Raw genomic sequence first — 25,111 nt, forward strand, 5'->3', positions numbered from 1 at the left:
GATCCTGAGTAAATGAACCAAGTACTCCTTCAGCAGTTGACCATCAGTTGTAGCATGGGTCGAGCAGTCCATGACTTCTCAAGGGGGAGTTAGATACAGGCGTTGAACACAGGCTCACAGCTCAAAATACGAGCAGGAGCCGCAATACATGATTGCCCAGTCAAATACTTGCTTTTGTGATTTTTTTTAATGTATTTCACAGATATCACCACAAAGGGAAATACAACATTTACAACCAACTTCCAGAGTCAGGGCTCTGGTGTTTTCTTTTTTTTTTTAGAGTTTCATATAGCGCTTCATGAAGCTGAAAGGAGCAGTATCGGGGAACCAGTGATAATTCCAACCCGGTCCTATTCAGGGTTTTAAGTTGCGAAAGGCCACCTAAGGCCAAAAACGTAACGAGTATTCAATGTGGGTAAACTGTCACGGAATGATGAGTGGGTTCTGCCGTCAAGAATTTCAAATGTACACGCTCCTTTGAGACTTTTTCAGCCCTGAAGAGTCATGGGTAACAACCCATCTGACGAAACACGTGTCTGGTTTTCTCTTTGGATCTCCTCTTGAAGGAGGACCACAATCACATATAAAACCAAAAACACCAACTATTGATTGTCGATCTTGTTTTTTTTACTTGTATTATTACATTTCAAAAGATTCTTTACGTGTGCTCTGGACCTTGTATGTATAATTCAGGTGAAGGTCCACTAGCAGTCCGAGTCTCAAGAGTCCCGCTCCCACCGTGTATAAAGGGCAAAAGTGTTCTAGCGCTAGCTGACAAGCAAGTTCCCTCGGGGATGACTGCGCCGAAATGATTACGGCTCACTTCACGCCGGCCCTTCCTGGCATGTGAGGGTCACCAACTTTCCCTGCACATGGGCAACTATGTGATTAGTGCAGCAGCTGTGTCCAGGCACCTAGCTAAGGGAATCCACTCAGCAGGATTTCCAACTGCATCACCCTCCCTCCATCGCTCTCCTCTTCCTCACAGGGCAAGCTGATTTTGGCAAGCAGGCAGGCACTAGTGCACCAAGCTCCAGGGAATGTGGTCTTGGATTGCCTGGGTGATGTCACCTCATCTCGCTGGGAGACTAGCAGGTCTTGGCCCCCAGTCAAGATCACAGGCAGACGTCTTGCAGAGCTTCTTCTCCTTGCACAGCCTGACATGCTTTTTGCCTGATGACGTATTTTTGGGGTCTCAAGCTCCCCTTATAGTCCATTTCCAGACACTAAATGTAATTTAGAGTCTATGTCTTTGAATTTTTTGTTAGGGGCCTGCTTCATTTTGAGGAGTTCCCTCCTCTGTCCTCTCTTCCAGTCTGTCAAAGCAGGAGAAACACCAAATCTGATAGCCCAACAACACAGGCCAGGAGAATGAGTAGAAGTTCACATCTGTATATCAGCCACAGTGATATGTGTATCAAAAGGTCAGTCCAGGGCCTCAGCTTTACTCCTTGTGATTCTGTTATCAGCCCCATTTCCTTCCCGAGATTAACCCAGGCCCCTTCCTTGGGACCCTCTCTGAATCAAAGAGCACCCGTTGAGGTGTACGGGGAGCCTGACTCTCCCTCTCTCCAGTGTGTCCCACCCAGCTTACAGGAACACAGCAATACACAAATCTGTATGTGGTGACTACCCTATCTCCTCTCCTTGTGCTTTACCATGCAGCCCAGGTTCTGCCAAAATGGAACCCAGGATCTGCCATGTATTGTAGCATTCACAATCACACATACACTCAGCACATGCATATAACATACACGCATTGCACAGCACTACATCCTTTCTGTACTGTACCACTCACAAGCACATACACCCAGAAAGTGCATATAACATGCACGTAGTGTACTGACTGGCATTATCCTTGTATGGTACCATTCAGAGGCACACTGTGAGGGATCCAAGGTGATTGGACAGGAGGAAGAGGCAGATGGTGACTTACCTGTTTTCCGCGATGGTCTGTGCCAGCTTCCGTTCCTATGATAGAGAAGGAAATAAAAACAGTTTAAACAAGGGAAAGACACAGGCAGGAAGTGACAAAATATACAGAAACAAAGGTCTCTATATCCAAAAGTAAGAAGACAGTGACAAAGAAGAAGGACTACAAAAGGAGGATTTAGAGGCCAAGGAGTGAGCGGAAACAGAAGGATTGTGGAGGCAAGCAAAAGAGGGTGAGAGGTTCAGCAGAAGGTGAAGTCGCAGCCCAAAGAGGAAGATGGGCAGAAGAACAGGAGCCCACTGTGATTGCCGAAGGGCCTCCTGAAAACAGAAACCTTCCACCCGCCCCCTGGTTCTGCCATGCTCCTGGAGGAGAGTGACTAACATAGGTAAGTGACAAGTTACAGGGGTGAGGGGAGAGAAAGACCACAAGATATTTAAATCCTAGGGGAAGCCAAAAGAGTGAATAGGATCTTAGTGGTATACCCCATAGGGATACTAGCGAGAGAAGAAGAAAATGCCAAAACCCTGTGACCAAACAGGAAGAAAGGATATGCTGAGGAAAGGACAGATTCAGGAACAGCAACACCTTGTTTTTGTGGCTCTTGCCCTTGCTCCTCGAAACTAAAAAATAGACCAGGATACAGGGTGGAAAAGGGAACCACAGAGTTGTCACAGGAAGAGAATAAAGACACATATAAAACCTCACTAGGACCAAGTACATATCTGTGGTTTTTTTTTACCGAGGGACTCCAGGTGGGAACATCCATTCTCAAAGCAAGACAAGACAAAAGGAATTGAGACCTTTTCAAGACGAATTTCAATAGAAACCTACTTAAAGGAAATGTTTAGACTGCTATGGCTATGAAAGACTCTCTTTCAGGAAAATAAAGATCCAACTTAATCTTCTCCTACAAAGTTGTGTTCTTCATTAATATCCAGTCCACACTGCTTACACACACATACATTCAGCACGTGTATATCACACATGCACTGCACAGCACTAGAAACCAAACCAATGTAGGCCAAGGGTGAGTTGAGCACACAGCAACAGAACTTTAAATAAGTGAACCTCTAGGTTTCATTCCACTGACACAGGTTCCGGACACCGGGCATAAGAACTGATAACACAAAGAACAACACAGTGACTGTAAACACCGATGATTTTTCAACTAGGTAATATTAATTGGATGAATTAGAGCACTGAGCTAATAATTAGGAGCGAAGAAAAATAACTTTACAAATATCCAGTAATGAATGTTGTATGTCTTTGTACAATGTGCTCGTAGTCATGCACTTAGCTGAAAAGAGTACATACAGCCTTCATGATAAATGAGTCATGTAGTCATCGCCATTAGTCACTAGACACAGAAGTGCGATTGCACAAAAACCTGAATAAGTAAATTTCAATAATGTAGTAATAATATATCCTGTTGTTAAGCATGGGCGAGTTTGCGGATCTGCAGTCCGCGAATTCACGCGAAATCGCAAAAAAATCCACAAATTCGCGGATTTTCCTGCGAAATCATGGATTTTTTTTTTGCAATTTGCACCATACTTAACTGGAGTACTTTCTACTTGCTAATCAGTAAGTGCTACCTCGATGGGTAAATGTATAGGGCTTTTCCTACACTGCTGCTGCATAAAGGGCCAGATGATTTGTCCCCAGTTGTTATCCTCTCCGTCCTCAGGATCAGCTTGTGGTGTAAGTAGGCCACCTCCAGATCTATCCAAGCCCCGAATGCTGTTATAGCCGTGGGCTAGAGAAGGATCAGGTGAGGGCAAAATAAAAACAGGAAGGAAAGGAAGGGGACTGCAGGGAGGGAGAGCTGTGAAGACAGAAAACAAACAAATGATTGATTGGTATCTATTCTCCTAAATGTATTATTACTACTATGGCTATCAATCAGGATATACTGTCCTGTACCTGTAACTGGACAACGAACAGCGTTAACTCAGGAGATGCTTCTCTTCCACTGAGAACACGTAAATGCAGCCTGTGTCTGTCTTCCCCTGTAAGCACAAACCTCACTATTGGACCAGCCCATAAGACCCCGGTAATACCAAACCTGTATTGATAAAGAAGGATACGACATACCCTGATATCTTTCCCTCAGAGCCCTGAAGAAACGTGGTCAGAGTTCCAAAAATACTGACAGTACACAGTATCTCCCTGCAGACTAGTCAAGGGTTACGTCACCCGAAAGTAATGAAAACAAAGGTCACCTGAATTGTTGAGTGTTCAGGTGAAATCAAACAAAACTCTTCGTCCCAGCCTGGGACCTAGAAATAGGAATCCTCCGCAATAGCCGGTGCAATAAGGCTTTCCAACGGAGGAATTAAAACGATATATAACGTGTATCAACAAACAAAATGTTTCCTCCGCAATAGCCGATGCAAAAAGGCTCGCCAACGGAGGAAACGGAATCAGAATTAACTCTCCTTAACTGGAGTATAGCAAACGTGTCCTCCGCAAGAGCCGAAGCAAAGAGGCTGGCCAACGGAGACACGCGAAAGGTAAACAATAGCAAACGTGTCCTCCGCAAGAGCCGAAGCAAAGAGGCTCGCCAACGGAGACACGCGAAAGGTAAACACTGCTACGGAAAGACCGTCCTCCGCAATAGCCGGTGAACAAGGCTCTCCAACGGAGGACAAGGAATGTGAAACAGTGCGGTTCCACTCACGATAAACACTCTCCAAACTTCACGGTCGACAGGAACAATGGCGGTCACGAACCAGAATATCCGACACCGGCTGCAGGAAGTGGTGTCTATTTTATACCCCGCCTCTTGGCCGCTGAGCATTCTGGGACATGTAGTTTTTACCCGGTCCGTACCCATTTGTTATCTCGAGGCGCGACAGATTCTGACAGTACATCCCCCCTCACCTAGAGCGCCGAAGGGGACCGGGGCGCTCAGGGAATTGGCGCTGATAAGCAGCCACCAGGCGTGGAGCATGAACACCAGATGCAGGCTCGCACGAGTTCTCCTCGGGACCGTAACCTTTCCAGGCCACCAGATACCTAAGGCCACGTCCACGCCACCTCGAGTCCAGAATCCCCTCCACCTCGTATTCCAGGCCTTCAGGGACCAGCAAGGGGGGAGGGAGGCGCCGTACCACCGCAGCTGCAGGCTTGAGCAGGGATACATGGAAAACGGGATGTATACGCAGATGTCTCGGTAACAGCAACTTCACCGCCACCGGGTTGATGCGTTGCACCACACGAAACGGACCTATGTAGCGAGGGTTAAACACGCTGTAGTGTCTGAACCTGAAGTTCCGGGTGGACAACCACACCCAATCCCCCACCTGATACAAAGGACCTGGACGACGTTTTTTGTCAGCCGTATTCTTATATGCCACCTTGGATGTTTTTAGGGAGTCCTGTACATGCTCCAATACCATCTTGAGTCGGGAAACCCTCCTGGCAGCTTCAGGCACCGTCTCCTCAGTGTAAGGCTGTACAAATGGAAGAAATCGGGGATGATGACCATAAGTACTATAGAAAGGCGATACTCTCGTGGCAGAATGTGTCGCATTGTTGTATGCCACCTCCGCAAGCCAAAGGTGCTCCACCCAATTCTTCTTACCCTGGGACACATAGCATCGCAAGAATTGTTTCAATGTCTGGTTGAGACGTTCCGTCTGTCCATCAGTCTGTGGATGGAAGCTTGTGGACAGAGCTGTTTCGATATGGAGAGAGGAGCACCATGCCTTCCAAAACCTTGCGGTAAATTGAGAGCCCCTATCTGACACTATGACAGTTGGTAGGCCATGCAGACGCACAACATGGATCATGAGAAGTTGTGCCAATTGACCTGCCGTCGGCACCTGAGGACAAGCAATGAAATGCCCCATCTTAGTCAAATAGTCAATTACTACCAACACAGCTGTACAACCCTGATCTCTGGGTAGACCTACCACAAAGTCCAATGAGATACCCTCCCACGGGGTAGAAGGGGTAGGCATGGGCTGCAGAAGCCCTGCAGGACGACAGTGATCTGACTTGGCGCGAGCACAAACATCACACTCAGTCACCCATCTCCTTACATCGTCCTTTATCGTTGGCCACCAACATCTACGCTGAATTAGGTCCATAGTCTTCTCTCCTCCTACGTGTCCAGCACTGGGAGACTTGTGACACCAAGAGAACATTTGTTTCGCAAGGATTCAGTGGGAACCAACAATCGCCCTTGATTAATCGGAAAGCCATGTTGTAAGTGCCATTCAGGATGTGTCTGCAACCATCTCTTCCAGAAATCCATCCTTATCCCATACCTTATGCCCTGCAAAAAGGCATCAGGTTGGATACCACAGACCACCTTGACAGGGTCCACTATAGGGGTCTCTACCACGGCCTCAGATGACTTTGTGGATGATTGACGGGACAAGGCATCCGCCTTTCTATTGTCCGCTCCAGGCCTGAAAGTAATAATGAAATGAAACTCTGAAAAGAAAAGCATCCACCTTAGTTGTCTAGGGGTGAGATGTCTAGCTGCTGACATAAACTGCAGATTGCGGTGATCGGTATAGACCGTCACCACGTGCTTGGCCCCCATGAGAAAATGTCTCCATTCTGTGAATGCATTCTTGATTGCCAAGAGTTCTTTTTCTGCTATGCAGTAGTTGAGTTCTGCTCCCGTAAGTTTACGTGACATGAAAGCCACTGGATGTAATTGTCCTGTGGTTTTATTTCTTTGTGAAAGAATGGCTCCTATAGCAACCTCTGAAGCGTCTGCCTCAACTATGAACGGGATATCGGAATTGGGATGTGTCAATATTGGAGCAGTAACAAACGCTTCTTTTAGCGTTACAAACGCTTCCTGAGCTTTCACATCCCACCCAAACCTTTGGTCTTTTTTCAGCAGTCTGGTTATGGGAGCCACCACTTTCGAAAACTGGTTGATAAAGCGCCTGTAGAAATTGGCGAACCCTAGGAAACATTGAACATCCTTGATGTTTCGAGGAATCGGCCAATCTCGTACTGCTTGAATCTTTCTCTCTGCCATCTCCTGTCCCTGAGGGGTGAGCATAACTCCCAAAAATTCTACGGTGGTAACGTGAAAGTCACACTTGGACAGTTTGCAATATAGATGGTGTTGTTGTAGGATACTCAGGACAGATTTGACATGCTGCACGTGCATGTCCTCCAACTCAGAATAGATGAGTATGTCATCAATATACACTATGACGTGTCTATCCAATATTTCTCTCAATACGTCGTTTAAGAAAAACTGGAACGCTGCAGGGGCATTACATAGCCCGAAAGGCATGACCAGGTATTCGAACAACCCATACCTGGTCTGGAAGGCCATTTTCCATTCATCCCCTGCTCTCATTCTCACGAGATGATATGCTCCTTTTAAGTCTAACTTGGTGAATACCTTGGCCTTTTTCACCTGTTCCAATAGGACGTTAATTAACGGCAAAGGGTATCTGTTCTTTACCGTTACCGCGTTGAGGGCTCGAAAGTCTACACAGGCTCTTAGGTCCCCATTGGCCTTGGGGATGAAAAACAAAGGAGATGCCGCTGGTGATCGTGAAGGGCGTATGAACCCCAATTCTAATAGTTTGTCTAGATATGTTCTTAAATAAGCGTTTTCTGGCTCCGTCAACGCATACAGCCTGCCCTTGGGAATCACTGCCCCAGGAACTAACTCAATCTGGCAATCGTATGGCCTATGTGGAGGCAGCTCTTCTGCCAGTACTTCATCGAATACCCCTTCATAGTCCTGATATACCTCTGGAAGGGTTACTGCCTTTTCTGCTGCCGTAGCTATCCGATCCCCACATGCCAAAGCAAACGAAGGACTCTGTGCGTATCTAAAACAATGCTCCTCGCAATGTTTGGAATTCATCATTATGGTGTCTGTTTCCCAATTGATGTCAGGGTTGTGTCTTTTCAGCCAAGGAATGCCTAGGATCACCCCATACTGCGGTGCCTCGATTATGCTGAAAGAAACTCTTTCTCTGTGATACCCAAACCTCATCTCTGTCGGAGCCGTCTGATAACTTATGGGCCCTGTATTCAGTTTCCTACCATCTACTGCAAACACATCGGTACCATCTTCTTTAGGGATCAGAGGAATGCCTAATCTTTCCGCTTCCTTCATGTCCATAAAAAAGCCCGTGGCCCCGGAATCCACCATGGCTTGTGTATGCACCTCCATCATGCCTATCATCAATATAATCTTGATGAACAAATGTTGCGCTCCCAATACCGTACTCAACATAGAAGGGATAATAACATGACTCCAGGGAACCCCTTCATCAACCCCAGAGCCCTTCAGTTTTCCGCCGGTTTCTCTGTGGTCGTTGACACCCCCCCTATTCAATCGGAATTTGGAAAACTTGGGTTTGACAGGGCATTCTCTAACAAAATGGCCCTTTTTGCCACAGTAAAGACAAAGACCAAACTTGCGCCTCTGTTCCTTTTCGGTAGCGGTTAAGGCCGCACGGACAGCTCCAATTTCCATAGGCTCAGGGGTGTGAGATAATGAACTGTCAGGGGTCTTTACCGGTACAGAAGAGGGAATTGTCCGATTCTTAGTTCCGCTACCGCCTTTACGATTCTTCATCCTATGATCTAATCGTAAGACCAAATTGATCAAATCCTCACATGACACTGGTTGGGGGTCTATTTGAGCTATGATGTCTTGCATTTCCTCAGTTAAACCCTGATGAAAGATTGATGCTTGTTTGGCTTCGGGCCATTTAGTTTCGGCAACCAGTCGTCTGAAATGATTCAAATAAGTTACCATATCTTGATTCCCCTGACGCAAGCCTAACAGCTCTTTATCCGCCGTATACGTATCTGCTCTTCTATCGAACACCTTTGTGAACTCGGCTTGGAACGCGTCCCAATCATGTAACATTGGGTCATTTCTCTGGACTATCGGAACAGCCCATTGAGCCGCGTCGCCTACTAAATACGAAATGACGAACGCAACCTTTGACTGGTTGGTGGGGAATGATCGGGGTTTGCATGAAAAATGCATCATTGCTTGCGTCAAAAACACTTGCACTGACCCTGCGTCTCCGTTAAATCGTTCTGGCTGTGCTAACGGAATGCTAGGGGGGATCTCCACCACTACTGAACCGGCTGTACCAGACCCTGAAGCCCCAGCACTAAAAGGGTTTTTCTGGATATTATCTAACCGGTTCCTTAATTCAGTGCTTTCTTGTCTGGATGCTATCAACTCAGATTGCACCACGACTAAAGCAGCCATCACCTCGTCCAGAGTAGCCATAACCCTCAACTGATCGGGAGGAATACAATTCTTGGGTCGGATATTCTGTTATCCTCTCCGTCCTCAGGATCAGCTTGTGGTGTAAGTAGGCCACCTCCAGATCTATCCAAGCCCCGAATGCTGTTATAGCTGTGGGCTAGAGAAGGATCAGGTAAGGGCAAAAATAAAAACAGGAAGGAAAGGAAGGGGACTGCAGGGAGGGAGAGCTGTGAAGACAGAAAACAAACAAAAGATTGATTGGTATCTATTCTCCTAAATGTATTATTACTACTATGTCTATCAATCAGGATATACTGTCCTGTACCTGTAACTGGACAACGAACAGCGTTAACTCAGGAGATGCTTCTCTTCCACTGAGAACACGTAAATGCAGCCTGTGTCTGTCTTCCCCTGTAAGCACAAACCTCACTATTGGACCAGCCCATAAGACCCCGGTAATAGCAAACCTGTATTGATAAAGAAGGATACTACATACCCTGATATCTTTCCCTCAGAGCCCTGAAGAAACGTGGTCAGAGTTCCAAAAATACTGACAGTACACAGTATCTCCCTGCAGACTAGTCAAGGGTTACGTCACCCGAAAGTAATGAAAACAAAGGTCACCTGAATTGTTGAGTGTTCAGGTGAAATCAAACAAAACTCTTCGTCCCAGCCTGGGACCTAGAAATAGGAATCCTCCGCAATAGCCGGTGCAATAAGGCTTTCCAACGGAGGAATTAAAACGATATATAACGTGTATCAACAAACAAAATGTTTCCTCCGCAATAGCCGAAGCAAAAAGGCTCGCCAACGGAGGAAACGGAATCAGAATTAACTCTCCTTAACTGGAGTATAGCAAACGTGTCCTCCGCAAGAGCCGAAGCAAAGAGGCTCGCCAACGGAGACACGCGAAAGGTAAACAATAGCAAACGTGTCCTCCGCAAGAGCCGAAGCAAAGAGGCTCGCCAACGGAGACACGCGAAAGGTAAACACTGCTACGGAAAGACCGTCCTCCGCAATAGCCGGTGAACAAGGCTCTCCAACGGAGGACAAGGAATGTGAAACAATGCGGTTCCACTCACGATAAACACTCTCCAAACTTCACGGTCGACAGGAACAATGGCGGTCACGAACCAGAATATCCGACACCGGCTGCAGGAAGTGGTGTCTATTTTATACCCCGCCTCTTGGCCGCTGAGCATTCTGGGACATGTAGTTTTTACCCGGTCCGTACCCATTTGTTATCTCGAGGCGCGACAGATTCTGACACCAGTGACCATGTGTGCCTGTAAGTTTGCCAACGCGCCAAAAGGCGCGGAGGTCCCTTGAGTGAGCTGTCCATCATAGTTGGGAAAGGGTGAGAAAAATGTTTGATACTGCTAGTGTGTGGTGCGGGGCTTCTATGCCCATGCCTCTTGTGTAAAGGGTCAGAGAGCAAGCAGGGCAGCAGGTGAGGAGAAAGCAGCCTCCTGGCCACAGGAACTACAAGGGGATCGCGCTCGAGAAACTCATGGATGCAAAGACCTCCCTCAAGTATTACAGCTAATTTTTGATGGCAGATATGGTGTTAAAGCACACTTGCCCAGCCTCGACCGTGCTCACTAATGTTTTGGGCTGATTAAAAACGTTACTGAATTTGAACTTCAACTCGGGCACCAGCTATATCTGTAAGTGCTTCCTGTTGAGGTTTAATTTTTGTGACAGGAGCCTCGTGCCAGAATGAATCCTGCCCTGCATAGTTATCCACGAAGATGCTACAGTTTTGTGCAATACCTCTACTCAAGTGGAGTAGTGGCTAATCAGTAAGTGCTACCTCGTTGTGTAAATGTATAGTGCTTTTCCTACACTGCAGCTTCGTAAAGGGCCAGAAGATTTGTCTCCACAGACCATGTGTGCCTGTAAGTTTGCCACCGCGCCAAAAGGCGCCGAGGTCCCTTGAGTGAGCTGTCCATCATAGTTGGGAAATGGTGGGAAAAACGTTTGATACTGCTAGTGTGTGGTGCGGGCTTCTATGCGTGTGCACATGCCTCTTGTGTAAAGGGTCAGAGAGCAAGCAGGGCAGCAAGTGAGGAGAAAGCAGCCTCCTGGCCACAGGAACTACAAGGGGATCGCGAAACTCATGGATGCAAAGACCTCCCTCGAGTATTACAGCTAATTTCCGACGGCAGGGATGGGGTTAAAGCACACTTGCCCAGCCTCGACCATGCTCACTAATGTTTTGGGCTGATTAAAACGTTACTGAATTTTTAGCTTCAACTCGGGCACCTGCTTTATTTACCTGTAAGTGCTTCCTGTTGAGGTTTAATTTTTGTGACAGGAACCTCATGCTATACTTGTAACTATTCTCTGACCCTGCTCCGAGGGTCAGAGGAGGGTCAGAGAATAGTTGCAAGTTGGAAACGAGGCGTCGCTCAGGAAGCATTAACAGCGTTACAGCAGGTGCCCAAGTTGAAGTTAATTTCTTTATAACCCTTTTGTAAATGGTTACAAAGAAATTAGCTTCAACTTGGGCACCTGCTGTAACCCTGTAAGTGCTTTCTGGAAAAAATGTGTCCCGCTCGGGGATTCGCAGATTTTTCTGCAATTTCGCGAGATTCGCGGATCGCAAAATTGCGGAAAATCCGCAAATTCCACGAGCGGAACGAATTTTCGGCCCATACTTACTGTTGATGTTTAGTAATGGGGGCTTCCAGAATTTACCATAAATGAGGAGTAACCATATGCAGATTGATCCTGCATCGTGGATCATATGCCATAAAATAACGGGAAAAAAAATTATAATGGCAACTTGAGTTTATCACATGTTTTTAACATCAAATAGTAACTACATGTCCCACAATGCCTCATTGTGGGCACAGCGGGCAGATATGTATAAATAGAAACTTGACTCACTAACCTTGATCAAGACCGAGTAGGCCGAAATGCGTTGGTTGCAAGAAAATAAAAACTTGCTGAAATTTTACAAAAAAAAAAACTTGCTGAAACATGAATCCTTGGAGTGCGACAAAATTATTCTTTATGATAAATATATATATATATATATATATATATATATATATATATATATATATATATATATATATATATAGTAGCATCAGCCCCTGATGCCATGTATCAAACAATATCATAATTAGGAGTTAGTTTGCATGTACATGTTATATATTGATTAAATAGAGTGAAGCAGTCACCAACACCATCTGTATAATGAACAGTAAATCCCCTTGAATATTAGTATCAAATAATCTGAAGGTTTCCAAATATAAATGGCATTCCTGCATGTGCCCAGTTAAATTATATTAAAGTATGCATCAACATATGAACCAGGACCACCTGAAATTTTCTATTTTTAACATTACAGAACAAAAGGAAGCGGAAAGTCTCTGTTTCAGTTTTAAATTGGACAGTTGCACAACGTTTGTGGGAGCTTTGATTTATAGGCCCCCCAGGATCTGCTCTTAACTTTCTAGATACCCCAGGGGAATGTATAAATCCCCTAGTGGTCAGATACTATATTTTCACAATCCTAGGTGACTTTACTCTACACCTTGAAGCAGCTGACACTCCTAATGCTAAAACTTTTACAGAAACCATAAATAGGCTAGGGCTAAAACAACGGATAGAGGGGCCCACACATTGTGCAGAACATACCCTTGATGGGATATGCACTAACACCGCCAGCCTAACTACCTACCCCCCAGCTACAATAACATGGTCAGACCATAAGCTAATTCCCTTCAAGTTCGGCTATAATAATGGTCAACTAGAAAAATATTGTAGTCAACTGGGACATGCACAAACACAGAAGTGGAATAGCATGCTCTCCAACCCCGACCTACGGAGCATAGCAGAAGCAGCAAAACATATCCTTACAGGAAATCCATCAATTGACAACGATCTTTTCAATGACTGGATGTTGTCTCTGGCAAACACTTTCGCACCTTTAGCACTTTAAGAAAAAATAATGCCAAGAAAGAGTCTGCCCATTGGTTCACCCCCATCTACAAAATCTACAAAGACAATGTAAAAAACTGGGAAAATAATGGAGAAAAGACTATAAGTCAGAAGTTCTGGGGTCCTTTAAACTGGCACTAAGATCATATCACCAGCAAATCAGAGTACAAAAGAGGGTATACTACTCCAATTTAATCAACAAGGCTGAAAATCAAAAACTATTTTAAATATTGTGAAATCTTTTACAAACCCAAAAAGCCTAGAACAAAAAATTCCTCCTTCACAGGGTCTATGTGATCAAATTGCTAAGTTCTTTGACAAAAAAAATCATAGACCTTAGGAAAGCCTTTACGGACATAATCCCCCTGGCCATCGATACTCCATCCCTAGGAAAAAAAGCAAACTCACCTGTTTCAAAGAGATCAATTTGGACCAATCTAGGCAAGCTATTCTTTTTTGCAAGTCAGGTTCACCCCTCAATCCCTGTCCTCCAAAAGTTCTACACGCGTTGGTAGACATCATAAATCCTACCATTAATCAGATAATTAATTCCACCTTTAGGCTAGCAAGAGTTCCTGAAATTTGGAAAATCACAGCTGTGAAGCCTCTTCAAACAAAGAAAATCACTGACCCTACCACTCTCTCCAATCTTAGACCTATTTCACTACTGCCTTGCCTGAGTAAAATTACGGAGAAATTAGTAAATATTCAATTGAATGATTTCTTGCAATAAGCTAACATATTACACCCTACGCAGTCGGGTTCGAGACCTGGCCATTCAACAGAATCAGTGCTACTCCACACATCTGAGACCTTAAAATTTGCCCTGGATCAGGGTAAGGATGCGGTACTGGTTCTGTGCGACCTGTCAGCCTCGTTCAATACTGTCTCTCATGACATTTTGAGAGACAGGCTTGCATATAGCGGAATTACGAGTAAGGCACTGGCCTGGATCACATCCTTTTTGGAAAACAGGCATCAGATAATAACACTGGGAAGTTATAAATCTGAAGAAAAACAGGTGTCATCAGGGGTACCCCAGGGTTCATCCCTGAGCCGAACTCTTTTTATTCTCTATATGACACCACTCCTCACCTTGTTATCCACATTTGATGTTGAATCCATAGCTCATGCAGATGATACAAAGCTGAATCTTACTCTCGACAAAAACGCTACTGTAGCGGATGAGAAGTTTCACCATTGCCTAACGGCAGTGATGGATTGGATGACATTGAATCATCTTAAATGCAACAGTTCAAAAACAGAAATTATGTTGTTTGGAAAATCCAACGTATTTTCAGCAAACCAGTGGTGGCCCTCAAATTCAGCCCCTCCTCCTAACACAGTGGACACAGTGAGAAACATAGGGATCAAATTTGATCCCACACTGTCCTTCTATAAGCCCTTGCGGCGGCTGGTACCTGCTTCCAAACAATAAAAACTCTTCGAAATTTTTTTACCCTTCTCTCATTATCTGCTAGGAAAACGGTTACAGGTGCCTTAATTTTATCACATCTGGACTATTGTAATAGTATGTATGCAGGGACAAAAAAGACGGTCCTGAAAAGACTGCAGATTGTCCAAAATGCTGCAGCGAGGTTGGTACTTAAATGGCCAAAAGGTTCCTCTTCAGCAGCAGCACTGAGAACACTACACTGGCTGCCTATTCACAAAAAGATTCTCTTTAAAATCCTAACTATCATTTACAGAGCTACTAGGGCTACAGGACCAGGATACCTAAGATCTAAAATCACACCGTACATTACCCTTTGTGTCCTGCGGTCATCCTCGGAGAACCTGTTAGCACCCCCTTCTTTCAAACCGAAATCTAGAGGGGGCAAGGCAATGGCGGTTTAAGGAACCAAAGCATGAAATTCCTTGCCCACCTAGGTTAGACATACACAAATGGAACTCACTTTCAAGAAGCTCCTAAAGACCTGGATGTTTACCACACCAGACCATACTGTTCTATCTCTCCTCTAATCTCTTGCTTCTAGTGTTTCAACATGGTTTTCTCCCCCACAACAGATCATCAGATGTTTTTTTCTGCTAGTGCCAAGATGCTCCTTGGAGTGAACTTTGCGCTCTATAAAAACCCTCATTCATTCAGTCATATAAACTCCAACCTGTATAATTCGTACCATATTATAAATCATAAAATATAGATATTAGTGGTGCACCCTTTCTGTCAGTATTTCAGATTTAAATTCTGTGTAGCAGTCCAATAAATATTATATCACCTATCACATTTCTTGGTTCTGTGCACATTAAATAGGAAAATCGTGCTATTCACAAATATATGATGATGGAACAATTAGGATCATATTCATGTATGTCACACAATAAGGCAAAAATATACATAATAGCAGCAATTTCTATCCATCTAAAATGTCTTGTGCAGATTAATCAGTATTAGCAGCAATAGCAACCCTTCCAAAGTGTCGTGTGCATGATGAAAATGGTCATGTTTGTATGAGGGTTAACCAGTCTCACCCATATTAAATCGGGCCATAGGTCAAATAAGTGAATGCACAGACCAAACAATTAGGCGATAGTAGGAACCCTGGTAATAGCTATAAATAGCAAATGTTTCAATTGATAGCACATTAAAGACAACATTCATGATGTTCACGGATAGAAAATGATGGAGCATTTTTGGCTCCTGTCAGTGTGCCCAGCAAAGTAAAGTAAAACTGTACATAGCAGCAATATCAATCCATCTAAAGTGCTGTGCAGGAAAATGTATAATAGCAGCAATATAAGGCAATTTAAAGTGTCATATGCACGATAAAGGTGCCATTGTTTGTATATGGGTAAACCAGCATCACAAATGTTCCGTTGGGACCGATGGTTAAGTAAATGAATGCTCAGCGAAAACAGGTAACAAAGTAGCTGTAGTGATACCTGTAAAGTGTCATGGTGCTTGGTTCAAGAACAAAGTAATTATAAAACTGTCGCCTAACTACTAGTGGTAAAACCCCACTTCCAAATCTATGTATCCTGAGTAATTACATTCCAACCGGTTGTAACACTTACACTGCCTATGCAAACTTAAAGGGATTGTACTGCTGTTGCTCCTGGGTCAAACATATCCAACAGTGAGGGTCTGGATAGTGACACACTGTATAAAATAAACAATCTAGTGTGGGCTTTTCGAATGCGATCTTCATTTCTAAATAATCCATAAAACTATATTGCTAGTTAATACTATCTTAGAGTCCTGGATTCTATAAGGGTGTTCCAAACGTAAAGGTTGCGGTTATGTAGTGGCAACTTGTATGCTCATGGATTATAAATCAATTCAAAACAAAAATTGCCCATGATCACAATTCAAATTATTTTAAAAGCTTATGTAGTATATGATAGTGTACACTATATTAAAAGGATTTTATGGCATTAGGTAGTAAAATGTTGTCACATACTAAGGCATGAACGGTTCATAAAGTGTCAGGGCTGTGCAATGAAAGACCCATCTATACACAATGTGAAAATAGGTGATCATGAGAAGGTATAAAATGCAACACAATTCATCAAATACCAATCGACCAGTATGTAAGAACATAATTTAAATTCATAATCATTGTTGATTGAAACAAGTGATCAACAAAAATCAAGATTCATAAACAACACAGTTCTAAAAGTTCTTCTGGCGCGCATATCCACACAGCCACTGCTAGGTCTTTGTATTCCAATTCCAATTAATCTCATAGTTGTGAATCATCTCATCACATGTGGAAATGTAACTCAGCATCTAAATTGTGACCCCAGGGTTTCTCAGTGCCCGATAAGATGATCATTTTGGACTCGCATCTGTGTGATTCAAGTTCACAATCCATTCTCACAAACTATATATATATAGTTATGACCATGTATGTTTTGATTTACTAATAACTTTAGTGCTATTTGCTGAATTTCCACAGGACAATCTTTAAAAACAAAAGGGACATGTACAGATTGATCCGGGTCACCAAAGCAAAACCACACATGAAACTGAAACTGTGTTTTGTGATGGGAATTGAACAGGCTTACCTTCAGAATTACTCAGGTGCTGTGGAGCTGCTTCATCTAATTTGAATCAGTCTGTTTGTAATTCTCACTTTATAAATAATGAAAGTCTTCCTGTTACCTAAGTGAAACTTATTTCCCAATGGTGTGATGTGTTGAAGCTGCCCATTGGTCAATGAGCGTAGCTGTCCAAACTGGTTGTTAACTTCTTTCTCTAAAAGCTTCCACATGATTGTCTTTGGGAGGGAGGGCGAGGGGTGGGAGAAAAGTAGACCAAAATTGTTTGTGTGTGTAAAAGGCCGCTTTATTAGGAAACAGGTGCACATTACAAATACAAACCTTGGCAACGCCTTACAAAACTAAACCTCACTAAATAAATAAATAACTGCAAACTCAGCCCCCCAACCCCCACCCCTAAAATACTTGGGCCCTCCCCCTCCCAACAATACATCAATAAACATTATAACAGCATTATAACATTATGTCATCAATAAAACATTACGTCATCAATAAAACATTTCGTCATTGATCAAACATACGTCATCATTAAAACTTTATTCGTCAAACCCCAAATGAAATAACAACGGTCAGGTCCTCCATAACCATAAACCCTGCCTGACCCTGCACTCCTGCAGATACCCCCCTCACAAAACTGAACGGTCAAACCCTGACCAACATACCCCAGCACCTGTCAAAGAAATACTCGATCGAATATTCAACAAACAATCTGCCTAAAACCGTACTGATACACAAAAACACCGCACAGCACCTGTTCCTAGCGACGAATACAAATACAAGAAAAAACCCCTGCACACCGATAACCCACAAAACAGCCTTTTAAAAAGAAAAATGTAACAAAACCCAAAAAATGGGGAAAAACGGGGGAGCGAGGGGAAGAAAAATGCTAAGAAAAAACGGGAGGGAGGGTGGGACAAAAAAGCTAAAAGCCCTCCTAGCCACCAGGTCACCAAACCTAAAATGGTGGCGGGTAGGCGGGAATGGGAAATGTATACTTGGGCTGGCGGGTCCTACTAGACCAGCCCAAAAACTAGAACATTCTGGCAACTTCTGGAAAGAACCCCTCGCAGCCCTCCCAAACCGCCCGGGGGAGGAGACCTCCCGGCGGTCGTCTCCCTCCCCCAAGCCCCCCTTGGGAGGGAGGGCGAGGGGTGGGAGAAAAGTAGACCAAAATTGTTTGTGTGTGTAAAAGGCCGCTTTATTAGGAAACAGGTGCACATTACAAATACAAACCTTGGCAACGCCTTACAAAACTAAACCTCACTAAATAAATAAATAACTGCAAACTCAGCCCCCCAACCCCACCCCTAAAATACTTGGGCCCTCCCCCTCCCAACAATACATCAATAAACATTATAACAGCATTATAACATTACGTCATCAATAAAACGTTACATCATCAATAAAACATTTCGTCATTGATCAAACATACGTCATCATTAAAACTTTATTCGTCAAACCCCAAATGAAATAACAACGGTCAGGTCCTCCATAACCATAAACCCTGCCTGACCCTGCACTCCTGCAGATACCCCCCTCACAAAACTGAACGGTCAAACCCTGACCAACATACCCCAGCACCTGTCAAAGAAATACTCGATCGAATATTCAACAAACAATCTGCCTAAAACCGTACTGATACACAAAAACACCGCCACCCAGAAAGGTAGGTGGGGGAGACACTACACACCTCCCTTTCTGCCCCCCAACATGCGAAGCGAAAAAGGAACGAGAAAAATCAACGCTGCATAGCCAATGCACGCGCTAACACCTCGCGGAGCTCCAACAAGTAAAGATCCATGCCCACACGGGACAAATGAACCCCATCATCCCTAAAAAATTCAACGGACTCAAACTTAATGTCCCTGTGTGAAATCCTGCTGAAACCAAGGCTCCTACAGCAACGAGACACCTCTGAATTCACTTTCTTCCTAGCCCGGTCGACAGCCCTGGGGTTCACAGCTCCTCTCCATATCCTGCGCGGTATCAACTCCGTCCAAAAAACATGACACCCAGCCCAAAGATCCTTAATGAGGCCTAAATCCCGTTTCATAGCTCGCAGCAAAACCACACCTTTTGTAGCACAGAGATCGTTTTCTCCCAAATGAATAACTAAAATATCCGGGCATAAACCGCCCACCATGTTATTGTTCAGACAAGGGATTAACTCTCTCCAGAGCATCCCACCTTTACCCTTCCAAATAACGTTAGACATTCGATCATTAAAACCAAGTAGTTCTCCAAAGTAACTTCGTGCTGCCTGGACTCTGGCCCACTTCACGAAGGAATGCCCCACTATCCAGACCGTTACCACCGAGGAGCGAGGCCCAGCAACGGATCCTGAGAAAGAAAAGAGAATTAGAAATCATGTGAAGGAGGACGACGCATGCGCCTCCTCTGCCGAGCTCCTCACATATCGCTGGAAACAATTGGAAGACCAACGCCCCAATCGCATAATATCCCTTTCAGTCCAACCTCTGTTAAAGGCCTCAGTGGCTGCACCTATTCGGAAAGAGTGAGTCCCATAGAGATTGCCATCGAGACCAAGGTGCTGCAAAGCTTTGCGCAAAACCATTCGTAACTGATAGGTTGTTACAGGAGTGCCATTGATATGTTGAAAAACAAGAACCTCATCACCACCCCCACATAATGAACGCCAGCGCCGCGCTAGCAGTAAAGAGCAAGTAAGCTTTGGAGCACGCGCCTGTAACCACACAACTTTCCCCTTTCCCGTCTGATCAGTTTTGGAGCTGGCCAACCAGACATGGACTCCCTCATCATAACAAAAAACGTCCTTCCAATATAAACCACACTTATATTTCGACCCCAACAACTCCGAGACCCTGAAGGCTCCAAAAAACATGAACACCATCAGCATTGAGAACACACATGCCTCAAAATCATCCGAACAAACCAAAGGCAGAACAGTGATTAGTCTGGCCAGAACTTGCCAAGATAGGGGGGCCCTGGATCTACCAACGTGCCCTTGTTCCCTGGCCCAACCCTCAAGCATCCTCCTGCCAAGTTCTCCCGCTGACGGAGTATAACCCCACAATAACTTCCCCATGAAAGCAATCCCCGCCAGTTTCCCAGAAATGGTTACTTTGGTTAAACTCTTATCCATGAGGTCCAGTATAAAATTGACCACATCGTCCGACCGACGCGACAGATCCTCCCTTCTGACAGCACCAGATTCCAGGAATTCCCTCCAGGCCAGGGAATATGCAGAACGCGTAGACACAGACAAAGAACCTACCACCAATTGTACGACCCGACCTCGCCGACGTGCCACAGATGAATCGGCATCGGAGTCGGGAATCTGTCTGCGTCCCTCGCCAGTCCACGGAATCTCCCCCACTGTGAACGAGACAGAGCATCCGCAATGTCATTGTCCACGCCAGGGATGTGTAAGGCACGAAAATGAATGTCGTGTTTCAGACAACCCAGAACGAAAACTCTCATAAGTTTTAGCACCTGTTCGTCCCTGGCAGACTGTCGGTTCACTATCTCTACAACAGCCATGTTATCCACACGAAACAGCCCTTTCTTGTGTGCCAATTCCTCCCCCCACAGGGTCAAGGCGACCAATAAAGGGAACAGTTCCAAAAAAGTGATGCTGCGACCACCATTCAACCATTCATCAGGCCAACGTTCCGCACACCACTTGCCATTCCAAAAGAGCCCAAAACCATCACTGCCGGCAGCATCCGAAAACATTTGTACATCCCACTGAAAGTCAACATCTCGGACCAAGGGGACACCATTGAATGAATTCAGGAAAAACTTCCACATTCTCAAATCCTCCTTCACACCAGCAGACAGACGAACACGATGGTGGGGCAAGTGATGACCTGCCAAAGCCCTGCCCAGTCTTCTACAAAAAGTCCTGCCCGCTCTCACCACTCTGCAGGCAAAATTCAAATGGCCCAAAAGCACTTGAATCTCTTTCACCAACACTTTTCTTTTTGCCAACATTACCTCCAGCAGTTCCACCATGTTGACCCTTTTGTCCTAGGGCAGGCGAGCAGACATCAATCAATCAATCAATCAGTGACACTTATAGAGCGCGCTACATACCCGTAGGGTCTCAAGGCGCTGGGGGTGGGGGGGGGGGGGGGGGTTGCCGCTACTGCTCGAACAGCCAGGTCTTCAGCTTCTTCCTGAAGGAGAGGTGGTCTTGGGTCAGGGGCAGGTCGGTCGGGAGGGAGTTCCAGGTCTTGGCGGCCAGGTAGGAGAAGGACCTTCCTCCTGTAGTCGCTCTTCGGATGCGGGGGACGGCGGCGAGGGCGTGGTTGGCTGATCGGAGGTGGCGTTTGGGAGCGTAGAAGTTGATCCGGCTGTTGAGGTAGCTCGGGCCTTGGTCGTGTAGGGCTTTGTGTGCGTGGGTGAGGAGGCGGAAGGTGATTCTTTTGTTGACGGGGAGCCAGTGAAGGTCTCTCAGATGTCCGGTGATGTGGCTGGTTCGTGGGATGTCGAGGATGAGTCTGGCTGAGGCGTTCTGGATCCGCTGGAGTCTCTTCTGGAGCTTGGCGGTGGTACCGGCATAGAGGGCGTTGCCGTAGTCCAGTCGGCTGGTGACGAGGGCCTGGGTGACGGTCTTCCTGGTCTCGGTGGGGATCCACCGGAAGATCTTCCGTAGCATGCGTAGGATGTTGAAGCACAGAATCTATCTCAATACCCAAAAAGGAGAGGACAGTGGCAGGGCCCATTGTTTTCTCGGGAGCCAAAGGAACTCCCAGATCCTCCATGAGCCCTTGGAATGTGTCCAGAGCCGTCTGGCACTCCGCGGAGCCCGGGGATCCGACAAAGAAAAAGTCATCGAGGTAGTGCGTTACCAGTGAATGACCGGACTGATGGGAAAAATACCACTGCAGAAAAGTACTAAAACACTCAAAGAGAGCACATGATATGGAGCAGCCCATCGGCAGAGCCTTGTCCACGTACCATTTACCTGCAAATTGTATACCTAAAAGGCACCAATCGTCCGGGTGGACAGGCAACAGCCGGAAAGCAGACTTGATATCACACTTGGCCATCTCAGCGGCTGCGCCCGCGGTCACAACAAGTGACATGGCCACGTCAACCGAAGAGTAAGAGACCGACACTGCCTCTGGGTCAATGAAATCATTAACAGACGACCCTTCAGGCCACGACAAGTGCTGAATAAGTCTAAACTGTCCCGGCTCTTTCTTCGGGACCACTCCAACCGGTGAAACAATCAAATTAAGGATCGGCCAATCATGAAACGGGCCAGCCATCCTTCCTTCACGTACTTCTTTATTAAGTTTGTCTTGTACCACTGTGGCATGTTCCGAAGCTGATTTTAAATTGGCAGACCACCTCCTTTCCCGAGAGCCTAGGTAACCTAGCCTGAAACCAAACTGAAAACCCTCCAACAGCTTTAATTTTGTTGCCTCATCTTCGTAACCGTGTAAAGCAATGCGCAGCCTCTCTAACTTAACTGGTGTATGAGCCCTTGGACCCAGCACCCTTAGCACCTCTGGATCCCCTCCCCCCTGAAAACTGTGAGGGCGTGCTTGAATTTCCTGAACCTGTTGGCTTACCCTGTTGGCTCCCCGCTGGCTGGTTGTCCCAGCATTTGGACAACGGGTGCTTCCTTCCACAACCAGAGCATTCATGTTTAAATTTACAATACTCTCTTGTGCAGGAGCCCCTGTTAAATTCCCAACAGATTCCAGTCCCTGATTGCATGGTTGCAGTGACCCCCACCCCTCCCCGGGTGGGCTTCCCCTGAAAGGGCCGGTAAACTAACGGGAAACCACTGGCCGTTAAAATGGTTTTCCTCCCTGACCCCATGGTATGTTGCCATAAATCCAAGTCAAGCTCCCCCCACTTAGCCTCGGGATCCCAAGCCATCCTGGCCCTAAATTCCTCATCATATTGAGACCAGGCAAAACCATCCCCGGTGATCTGCGCCTTGCGAATGACGTCCATGTATTTAAAAAGAGACACGCTGCGCTCAGGGAACTTTTCGCAATACACACTAGCATAAATCAAGAACGCAGCTGTCCAGTTTTCAATATTCAAAGGCACTCTAGGGCGTTTAGCCAGCTCAAACTCCTCCTCCTTAGACCCTTCCTTAGACCGGACTTCCCGGTGCAGTAGCTTAAGGAGTTCCACATACACACCATTCCAAATACGTTCCTTGGTACTTAACATCAAATGAGCACCTAAAGGATTCGTAACCCCCATGTAAGGCATCTTTTTGATTTTTAACTCCTTACTGGCCACTGGCTCTTTAACATTGCTGGAAGCACCAGCCATAACACCACTTTCCACTTTATTCGTTACGTCTACCACATCATTGGTGCCAACTGCAGTGTCTCTTACGTAACGTCCTTTGAGCAGACGGCCATCACCAATAACCACATCGGTTTCACCACCTGTACCCACAGACACCATAATAGGTTTGGCCTGTGTGGCTGATTGCTCACCTGGCAACAGAGAGACCACTCTCGATGGCTCCGCCCGTGGCGCCGAGGTCAATGCATCCGGTCTGTGAGGCGCCCTACTCGATGGGCCGTGCTCTCTTCTCCCTTGCACTTGACTCTGGACCACTGGAGCCTGTAAAACACTACGAGAAGCATGAGAGGGCACCCCCCCTTCAGGATCCCGCAATTCACCTTCTTCAGGACTCTCCTCATCGTAGTCCAACACCACTGAATCGACACTGGTATGCAACAAATCACCACGGGTCTTACCCAACCCGGTATCAACAACCGTGCGTTTAAATGATTTTGAAACTCCAGGAGGGGGAGCAGACTGTACGCGCCTGTACCTCCCTGCGCGTTGACTCTGCAGCTTCATAGCCGCCGGCAAGGCCTGACACCTGTACCTGCTACTCGTTGGGGCCAGCGGGGTCACGCCAGACCCTCGTGTGCTGGCCGCGGCGGGATCCCTCGGTGGAACAGAGAGGGCCGCGCTAGGCACTCTCCTCACTTCCCCTTGGCGAAATGGGACTGGACCGCGCCCTGCCAAGTCTGGAACTCCGCGCCTAACCTCTTCCTGCAAAGAAAAAGTTTGGACTGGTGTGCTAGGATTCCTACCATCCACAATCCAACCAGACGCATTCCCCCTCCAATTTGAACCAACATCCATTCTCCGACCCCGTTCCAAAGAACGACCTCGTACATCTGACCTTAACGGCACCTCCCGCACCGGAGAGCCCCCTACAACCTCCTCGTCTCCACTGTGATCCAAATTATCAAGCGCCAATGCCGTAGAAGAAGATTGCCGATAGGACCTCGATAGTGACTCATGGCCTGAAACCTCCTTCTGAAAACTACGCTGTGCAAGCCCCGCTCCGCCAAAATGTTCCCACCCAGGGGAACCACACATAAAATAAGGACCCCCAGAAGCCCCAGACAAGCGAGGAGCTGTACTCCTGGGCCCTTGTGCTGGCCCGCCGCTCACCTGGCCGAAGCCCCTATCCGGACCCAACAACGTGCCCTGGAAGCCTACACCCCCCCCCCCACTCAATACCCCGGGAGCATGGAAACTTTCTGAACCCATAACTGAAGCGCCAAGGGCCGCAGAACCCAAACCAAAAACTGGCTGACGAACCTGCAAACCAGCCTGAAAAGTCCCGCCCCTCACCATAGAAACATCCCCACCTTCAGCCCGAAGTCCATCATCATGGTCCAGAGAAACACCACCTCCAAAACTCTCAGAGCGCGGAGCTTCAAAACCTGTATTCACGCCACAAAAAGAACCTCCTTCGCCCATTTGGGCCCATTCACCCTCGCCTCTAGAGCCACCTCCCACAGATACAACTTCACCCGCCGACGAGCCCGGCGTCGAAAACAGTAACGGGCTCCCCACATTACCCCCAACGTCACCCACACCCGCATCAGCATCCCGGCCAAAAACCTCCTGCCCACCCATCGGAAGGAAGCCAGAAGACAAACCAACCCGGGGCCTGACCACATTAACATCACGACCCTCCCCCGATTGAA

General features: G+C 46.3%; 1 protein-coding gene across 1 annotated transcript; it reads right to left on the bottom strand.

Annotated features, from left to right (window-relative positions):
• Window positions 1-18,873: 18,873 nt before the first annotated feature.
• On the bottom strand, window positions 18,874-24,881 carry LOC147673752 (uncharacterized). The gene is made up of 2 exons (XM_086945526.1): window positions 23,591-24,881; window positions 18,874-19,475 (listed from the first exon to the last, which is right to left on the bottom strand). Exons 1-2 carry the CDS (start codon window positions 24,879-24,881, stop codon window positions 18,874-18,876), a joined length of 1,893 nt encoding a protein of 630 aa, XP_086801652.1.
• Window positions 24,882-25,111: the final 230 nt, after the last annotated feature.

This window comes from Lissotriton vulgaris, chromosome 12, assembly GCF_964263255.1.
Source record: "Lissotriton vulgaris chromosome 12, aLisVul1.2, whole genome shotgun sequence".
Taxonomy (NCBI): domain Eukaryota; kingdom Metazoa; phylum Chordata; class Amphibia; order Caudata; family Salamandridae; genus Lissotriton; species Lissotriton vulgaris.